Genomic DNA, 9,265 nt, shown 5'->3' with positions numbered 1-9,265 from the left:
GGCAAAGTGGTACTATGGACCTGGTACCCTTGGCCAAAAAAAAAAGAGTCTGAGTCCATCTTAGTGAAACCTAAGCATATTTTGTCCTGTACGTAAAACTAGAGCTGCATGGGTATGGCCTACTCCCAGTGGAAATGTGGAATCGACACCATTCAGCAGCACGAACCAGAACAGCCACAGTTAGCAATAGTACCCGTGTCGCCGACACACACAAAAAAAACATGCTGCAAAATGCCAGCCATCCATCATCATCTCCGGGTAGTAGCATGCATGCACGCAAAATTTCTGATGGCCATCATAGGCAGCAGCGCGGGGCGCTGCACCTGGGGCAGGCGCAGGTGCAGTCGCACGAGCAGCGCGGGCACGGCGCGCAACACCCGCAGCCGGCGCCGGCGCACACCACGCGGCACCGGCAGCAGCAACAGCAGCAGCAGAGCTTCCTCAGCCGCGGCGCGCAGGAGCAGCTCGGCGCCGCTGGCCTCTTCAGCTGCAACGTCGGGCACCACCCGCCACCGCCACCACCGCAGCAGCAGATCCACGAGAGGTAGTAGCTCAGGCAACTCTTTGCTCTGCATGCATGCACAAACGCAACTTCATAACTTCATTGTATATATTCATCTGCTCCGTGATAATCAATCATTCACCCAAATACCCAATGCAAGCTAGCTAGCAACAGACAGCAGCAGCATTTCATCATGGTTCACTGATGTACTCCTATTCAGTAGTAACTGATGGTTTCTGACGACATGTTGATGAATAATTGAAACAATTATAGTAACAATGAGGTGACGGTTCTGAAAAGTATCCCTTTAGATGCTCAATTAAGTGTTAGTGCAGACAACGACAAACTGATTGCTCTGGGCTGACAATGTGATGTTGATGGCATGGCAGTTTAAAGTAAACGACAAGCTAATTACTCTGAAAGTTTGTAGTGCAGTACAGTGGAGGGGTGCAGGGGCTGCAGATGAAAAAAACAGCAAAGATCTGATACAAGCCGTTGAAGCTGCTAGAAGTACGCTGGTGGGACTGAGGCTCGCAGATGATCACAAACTCCATACAGCTTGAACTGAATGAATATATGCACTTACATACTTTTCAGAAAATGGACAGGTTGTGTTCTCAGTAGGACAGTTGACAGTAATAATGCAGATATATATGTGTCACTCACTTCAATTTCAGCTGGTGTTAGTCTTATGTCTTATGCCGATTTACAGACACTGTTATCTTTCCGTACATTGTCCTACCTAACAATGATTTTAGAATTAGGAAGTAATGATTTTTTTCTCGTACATGTTAGTCTTTTTCATGTGAACTGCTAGTACTCGGGAATATATACTTGACAACAAAATAACATTACTATATACGTGTGCTAATGGTAGGAACCAACAATATTAAGAGTAGTGATGAGCAAAGGAAGTACCGGAACTTCTTCAGAAACTGCTGAGATTGATCATGGCTTCCTTTCTCTGGCTGACTGCTTTTAAACAGATATATAATAAGAAAAATGCAGCATTCATGCTAAGTTAAAGACAAATTCACAACCTGAAAATCCATACATCGTTAGGAATGGATCCGGATTGCTTCCAACAAACTCATCAACCCTGCAAAGATTCATCAAAGAGAGGTAATCAACAGAGAATCATCTTTGGTTTCTCCACATGGTCAATATATTATAGCAGCGATTTATATTCAGATAGAAAACTAAAACCAGTAATCCGACCATGGCTATCTAGTCTAGTATCCAATCCAAACAACAATTGATGCATCGACATTTGAATGAGAATATGTTTTGCAGTTTAGATTAAAGAGAAAAATCATTAATTTTCTGATACTAGCATTTTCAGCCATCCTTGCGAAAACACTGCAAGTAAGGTCCCCTGTATACACGTAGTAATAATAATGGAGTGTTGTTCAGCTTACTCTTTGCAGCATCTGGAGGCAGCGTGGACCCCCTCAATGGAACTTATTTCTCCCTGCAGCAAGGAAATTAAATCGAGCGTTTCATTTATATATAATATATAATAATATTATATTCGTAATAGTAAATAGAGTTAAATACGATGACGGTCCTTAGACTTGTAGCTTTGTGCCATTTAGATCCACGAATTCTCAAAATTCAAATTTAGTCCATAAATTTGTTAAGTCGTGCACCGCAGGTCCATATCCCTACCAGCTGCTGACTATGATAAAATTTTATAAAAACACCCTAGCATAGCCAGGAAGAGCCTAGCAGGTCCATACCCCCTTCGTCGCGATCTCGTGCGCGGTAAGCACCGCGAGCGCGCGCCGAGGCTGTGCCCCGTCACCGTAATGCTCAGCGGCGGCATGCCGCTCCTCCCGCTGTACTCGTGGGCGATCCGTCGCGCTTCGTCGCGCACCTGCCATGCTGCTGCAGGCTGCTGTGCGCCTCGCCTGGCGCCGTGAAGAGCCTCCACAACACGCCCTCCACCATCGCCTCCTCCTCGCCGGTCGTGGTCGGGAGCCGGGTCAGGCCGGACTTGAAGTTGTCCACCCACTCGCAGCACGTGACGGTGCCGCGGAACGCGATCACAACGTCGCGGCGGCCGAGCCGCTCAATGTCGCGCTCGTCGTCGCACACCGCGACGAAGCCGATGTAGCTGGAGCCGCACTGCGGCGACGACGCAGAGGCAGCCACCCGGGCGCCGAGGTGGATGCGGCGTGGAGGAGGCGCGTGACCCGGTACCCCGTCCCCGGCATCCCCGCGCGGCGCAGCAGGGATCGGCTGGGGAACCGGTAGGAGCCGTAGGACGACGCGCCGCTTTCGAAGTCGAAGCTGGCGTAGGCCGCGCTCACGAACTCCCCGTACGCCGCCGCCGCCGCAGCCATGTGTGCATGCACGTACGGCTAGTCTAGCTACCACACGTTGTCTCAAATCGATCGAGCTAGCTGTGCCTGTGAGCAACAGAATACCCGCCCTTCCGCCCGGCCGCCTCCACGCGAGCTAGCACGGCGGCGGTGGGCTCGCCCACGAACACTCGCTCCTTGCCCCCTTGACGTCCGCGTCGCGATGACGGGTCCGGGTCCAGCACGCGCCGCAGCATGTCGCGCAGCGCCGGCGAGAACCACCCGGGCTGGGCACCGGAATCTGCTCGCGTAGACCTTTCGGTACATGTTCTCTCGGCCCTCTCCCTCAGTCCCTCTCGGCCTCGGCGCGACGCGAGAGGCCCTCTCCCTCCCGACCTCGGCGCCATGGCCTCGCCGTGGGGAGCTGGGGCTCCCTCTCAGAATGGCGGCGCAGGGATGGACGTGCACGATGGGTTCGGCGCACGTGACGCCACAGGTGCAGCAGATGGACGTGCACGCTCTTCCTGGCTATGCTAGGGTGTTTTTTTTTTTAATAAAATTTTATCCTAGCCTGCAGAGCTACACGAAAGGTATGGACCTACGGTACACGGCTTACCAAATTTAGATGGCTCAATTTTGGTTTTAAGAGTTCGTACATCTAAGTGGCATAGAGCCATAAGTTTAAGAACCGTTAGTGTATTTAACTCTAGTAAATACTCCTGTATACTGCTGGTAAGTAAAAGCCATATCACTATCGGATACAGGAGCTCTGCCGAGTGCCAGGAGCACTCGGCGAAGCCTAAAAACCACTCGGCAAACCGTTTGATTTAATAGCAAACGCTGTGTTTGCCGAGTGTTTTTTGTCGGGCAGTGCCCAAAAAACACTCAGCAAATATTTTTTGAAAAAAATATAAAAAAACAACCACCAGCCACCGGCCGCCACCACCCCCTCCTGCTCCGCCGTCCTCATGCTGGATCTGCCGCTCCCGTGCTGGATCCCGCCGTGTCTGCCGTTGTCGAAGCCACCGAGCCAGATCCGCGCCGCCACCGAGCGAGGGAGCGACGGCGTGGCCGCCTTCCCTGCCCTGGATCCGTGGCCACCTTCTTTGCCCTGGATCCACGCTATTGTACTGAGCGAACGAGGGAGGGAGCTAGATCTGGCCGCCGCCTCCCCGGGTGGGGGTTGCCACGCCATGGATCCGCACCGTCGACGCTGGTGGGGGCCGGCCCGCCCTGGATCCGCGTCGCGGGAGACAGCTGCCGCGAGGACCCGTGCTCGCCGGCCACTGCCTCCGCCCACTGCCACCGTGGATCTGAGCACCGGTGAGGGAGAGAGGCTGCGCCACGCCACGCCATGGGTCCGGGCGCCGCGAGGGTGAGAGGCAGCTCCACCGCACCACACCACGACCCGCCCACAAAGCCACGCCGCCGTGCCACGCCCGCAACACAGGGCCACCCCTCCACCACCGCCTAGGGTGCGCCGCCACCGGGCCCCCTCCCTGGATCTCGCCGTTGGGGGAGGGAGGGAGGGCGGGGGTGGCACCGGCCACCGGATCTCACCGGTGGGGAGGCCGCGCCGAGGAAGAAGGTAGGGGAGGGGGAACCAGGGAAGAAGGGAGGGGCCGGATCCGGCGGGGAAGAAGAAGGGGAAGGAGGGGAGGGGCCGACCGCTGGCGGGAGGAGGGGAAGGAGGGAGGGGGCGGCACCGGCCGCCGGATCTCACCAGTGGGGAGGCGGCGCCGGGAAGCGGGAGGGGAGTGGCCGCAAGGGGAAGAAAGTAGGGGAGGGAGGCGGCGCCATCGGGAGGAGAGGGGGCGCTGGGGGCCGGGAGGAGAGAGAAGGAGTGGGGACGGGAGGGGTGGGGTGCTGGCGACGCGGTTAAGTAGGATATTTTTTTTGTTTGCCGAGTGTCCCGGCAAAGTTTTTTTCATTTTTTTTCTTCTCCTTTTTTTTGCCGAGTGTTCTAGATCTGAGCACTCGGCAAAAAAAATTCATTTTTTTCTTCTCCTTCTTTTCCAGAAAAAAGATTTTATTTCTTTGCTGAGTGTTTTTTTTGTAACACTCGGCAAACCACCTCTTTGCCGAGTGTTTTTTTTTACACTCGGCAAAACGCCATGTTTGCTGAGTGTCTTTTTTTGCGAGTATTTTTAGAGCGGCACTCGACAAAGAACTTGTTCGCCGAGTGTCCGAGGGAATACACTCGATAAACATAAAAATACTCGGTAAATTTGAGGATTCTGGTAGTGTGTGTTCAGCTGTCAACTTTTCAGGCGTCGTGTGGGATATTTTTAACACACAGCACACATTCAAAGTTTGAGTTACTGATGAAAACCAGCTGGGGGCTTTCCAATATTCTAACGAGATACTGCAACCATATATATACAAACGGCCGTACGCCAGCATATATATTGGCATCAATGCAACATCGTTGTTGTGTTGAGAAGAGAACACAAACAATCTCCACCCTGTTCGTTTGTGCAGGGCTGTGTTTTTGCAGGCTCATCGGGCAGTAAATAGTGTTTAATTAAACATATGTTTTTAGGAATATTTTATTATATTGCTTGGTAGCTGAGCTCTGATGAGTGAGCAGGATCCAGGATGGACAGGATGACTAGTTGGAAATGTGGAGTCATTCCCAATACCACATGGGTCTTGTTTAGATTGGGGTTAGGAATCAGTATTTGGCACTGTAGTACTTTTATTTATATTTAATAATTATTGTCCAATCATGGCCTAACTAGGCTCAAAAGATTCGTCTCGTAATTTATAATCAAATTGTGTAATTAGTTATTTTTTTATCTATATTTAATACTCCATACATGTGTCCAAAGATTTGATGTGATAGAGAGAGAGTGAAAAAACTTACAATCTAAACAAGGCCCTGATAAGCAACTTTATGACCAGTATGCATGCGTGCTGCTGACTAATATTTCAGATATAACATAAATAATAATAAGACATTAAAACGAGAAGGTGGCAAGCAAAGGCCAGGCTGGACGAAATTTTGCATGATGAGTTGAAGGAAGCCTGCTGTAGGCTGCTGAAACATGTTTGAGCAAGAACTACCTACTATAGTTTAGCGCTAATGTAGTATTATAGTCACACACTGATGGCTACATGGGTGTAGTATTGTAGTGAAAGCCTGCCTGCCATATATGATAGGATTGGATCGAGTAGTATACTCTTTAGGAGATGCAGGTGACACCAAATGCAAGGCAATAATCAAAGCGTGGGCTGGCCCTGGTATGTTCGGGGGTGTTTGGTTATTTAGTTGTTTCTAAAATTTATATCACATCAAATATTTAGATACTAATAAGAAGTATTAAATATAAATTAATTATAAAATCAATTATATAGATGGAGGCTAATTTTCGAGACGAATTTTTTAAGCCTAATTAAGCCGTCATTAGCTCATTTTTACTGTAGCACACTGTTGTCAAATCATGAACTAATTAGCCTAAAAGATTCGTCTCGCAAATTAGTCGCAAGTTATGCAATTAGTTTCGTAATTAGTCTATATTTAATACTCCATACATATGTCTAAACATTCGATGCCCCTTCTACATGTACTACATCCTAGATCCCTTAAACCCTAGCTAGATAGATAGACAAAAAAAAAATCATTATTATTAGTAGCAGCAGCAGCAGCGCTTTATTTGAGATTGTGTCATTGTGGGAGAAGTAATGTAGTATAAGCAGCCAGCAGGTAAAAGCGAAGAAGAATCCAATGCAAGCTACCGGCCGGTGACAGTCGTCGGAATCCTGGGAAATATGCGCCCTTTTCGCTAGGCTTATAAGCCATATGGATCCGTTCATTTCGTTGAAAAAATAAGTTAAAATATTGTTCTAATTGATTTATTATGAGAGAAAAACACGATTGAAAAAATAAACTGAAAAACACGGATTATAAAAGAAGCTGAAAAATAACTGTTTCAATGAACCAACAGGTTTTTTTTTCACGACAAATCAGTCAACAGTATTTTCAGCTATAGATTATCAGCCATGACAGTGGTAGACAAAAGCGCCCTATTCGTTTGGGCTAGTTTGACTTATAAGCCATAACTGAAAGTACTGTTGACTGATTTAATATGAAAAAAATATTATTTATTAGCTAATAAATCATGATTTATAAGCAAATACAACCAAACGAAGAGACTAAATATAAAGAGCAGAGTTGAGGCTTGACACGCGCGCAAATCCATGGTACGATCCGCACGTGCCCAGAGGCAGAGAGATTAAGCTGGTGACGATTAGCACAGCTACGATGGATTAAACTAAAGCTTTTTTCAAGTTAAACGGCTCATCGATCAATCGCCCCCACTACTACTGCTGATGCCGCCGGCCGGCCCAGAGAGCTTCTGCTCTATGCGAGGTCTAAGAAAGAATGTCAGTGGCAAGCTTTATCTTCACTTATGTAATGCGAGGAGACCATGACTTAAACCCGGGACCTTCCGGTCACAGGCGGTAAAACTCTACCGCTGGCACTAGGCCCGCCCATGGACACCAGCAACTGGTAATTTTGAATGTCGTTGAGACTAGCACACTTTATTTATCCTTACATATATCACTTGTGCATGCGATTGAATCGAGAGAGAGAGAGAGCTGAGCAAGGCAGCAGGAGGAACACAGCACGTTGTAGAATGTAGATAGCTAGGTGATGCAAACTGCAAAGATCGGTCCAGTGCAGTGTGGGATACTCCTCTCCTCTAGAATAATATGCGAGAATATAATCGAAGGCTGAGTTGAAGCATGCAGATGGTAGCTTCATACTACTAGCAGTATAGTATTGATCCGTACCTCGAGGAAGCCGATCTCCCGGTGGAGCGCGTCGACGGCGAGCTGGAGTCGGTGGCGGCCGCAGGGGTCCGGCGAGGCAGGCGGCGACTTGGGCCTCGGCGCCGCCGCCGCCGCTGCCCTCATCGATTGTTATATTGGACGAACGAACGATCGATCGACGAGCGAGCCGCCGGCAGAATAATGATGAATCGAAGGAGAAGGGAAACACAGGCAGAATGGGGCTTGGCGAAGGATCGAGCGACGAATTAATTAATGAACAAGCAAGCGCAAGGAATGATGGAGCTAGCTAGCCAGCCAGCCTAGGTGCACTGCAAGCAGCCTTAAATGGCGGTAGTGGAGCGAGCTGCAGACGAGCACATGGAGGGAGGAGGAGGGGAAGGGAGAGGAGGAGGGAGGGAGCGTGCAGTGCAGTGGGACGGTGGCGGGTTGCCGTTTCGGGCGGCAATGATGGAGGGGAGAGAGGGGACAGAGACAGCGCCGGCCAAGCCTTCGTTTCTTTCCGCAATACTGCTGCTGCTGCTGCGTAGGAGTAGTGCGGCCTGCGGGGGTCCGGGCCGCGCGTCGCGCGCCCTTGTTGGCAGGAGACGACGAGGAGGAGGAGGTCAGGTTGAGCCAGCGGGAAAAGGAGGAGTATCATGCAGCAATGCAAGCTCGTCGCAACGTACAGCTAGCTAGGAGTAGCTAGCTTGGCCGCCACCACTGAGACGAGACGACTGATGACGAAGTGACGAGTGAGCTACTAGCTCGGAGTAGAATCTGGTACTACGAGTAGCATGAGGACCGGGGGAAGAGAGAGAGAGAGAGCCTGGGGCTTGAAAGATTGTCGGGGCCGGATCTAGAGACGGACGGACAGAGACAGGGAGCAGGGGCGCAGGTCTCGCCGGTGGGCGGTGGGGTCCGTCGGGTCTGTGGAGGAGTACTCCTATACTGTAGCTCCCGGCCGCTACTCTACTCGATCGCTGCCTGCGCTGCGTGCTCTGCTCTCGTCTGTCGCGCTGCTACATGTGCTGCTCCCCTAGCTATACTTGGCTTTTGTCTATAAAGCCCTGGTCCTTGCAGATGATTTGTCATCACACGCTTCATTGCCGGTTATACGTGTTCCAGTTATAACGGGATACCCGACGCCACAGGCTAAAACCTAAAACACATTACCTAAATGTTTATTTAGGTAGCCATCTATTTTTATACTACCTATGTTTTTTTCACCTTCAACTTCAACAACACTATCTAAAACATACTACCTAAATTCATTTGCGGAGTGAATGCCATGTGGGACCGTGATTTCATCCTCTCATGCTTGTTCTCTCTACCTCGGCGAGGTCATGCTTGGAGGCAGGGAAGGCCGCCGCGGGGAGGAGGTGCGCCCTCAACGAGGTGGAGGACGGCCGTGAAGGACAAGGCGGAAGACGGCCATGGCGGACAGGGCAGAGGAGGCGCGTCCTTGCCGAGGTGGAGGACGGCCGTGGCCGCCACGGGGAGGAGGAGCGTATCCGACGGCAAGACACCGGCGGCTGGGAGGGAGCAGCGCATTCGGCCGCTAGGCACCGGTGTCAAGATGGGAGCAGCGTTGGGAAGGGAGGCCCGCATCCAACCGGCTGAAAGGTCCTTGTTTGGTTTTAGTAATTGAGTAATAACCTAGGTGGACTAATATGTGTTTATGTGA

At 50.5% G+C, this 9,265-nt stretch overlaps 1 protein-coding gene and 1 pseudogene across 2 annotated transcripts; both read right to left on the bottom strand.

The window, feature by feature from the left end:
- Positions 1 to 253: 253 nt before the first annotated feature.
- On the bottom strand, positions 254 to 7,890 carry LOC136539652 (guanine nucleotide-binding protein subunit gamma 3-like). 2 transcript variants are annotated; one of them, XM_066531610.1, is made up of 5 exons: positions 7,603 to 7,890; positions 1,921 to 1,973; positions 1,557 to 1,601; positions 1,421 to 1,477; positions 254 to 569 (listed from the first exon to the last, which is right to left on the bottom strand). In XM_066531610.1, the coding sequence occupies exons 1-5, from the start codon at positions 7,723 to 7,725 to the stop codon at positions 296 to 298; spliced, it is 552 nt and encodes a 183-aa protein (XP_066387707.1). In that variant the 5' UTR covers positions 7,726 to 7,890; the 3' UTR covers positions 254 to 295. The 2 variants fall into 2 exon arrangements, with proteins under 2 accessions (XP_066387707.1, XP_066387708.1); XM_066531611.1 differs by having other exon boundaries at positions 1,421 to 1,474.
- LOC136513540 (phospholipase A(1) DAD1, chloroplastic-like) lies at positions 2,227 to 2,847 on the bottom strand (annotated as a pseudogene).
- Positions 7,891 to 9,265: the final 1,375 nt, after the last annotated feature.

The sequence above is a fragment of the Miscanthus floridulus genome, chromosome 2, assembly GCF_019320115.1.
Source record: "Miscanthus floridulus cultivar M001 chromosome 2, ASM1932011v1, whole genome shotgun sequence".
NCBI classification, from domain to species: domain Eukaryota; kingdom Viridiplantae; phylum Streptophyta; class Magnoliopsida; order Poales; family Poaceae; genus Miscanthus; species Miscanthus floridulus.
Note: the sequence above shows the minus strand (reverse complement) of the source record. Positions and strands in the feature narration are given on the sequence as shown.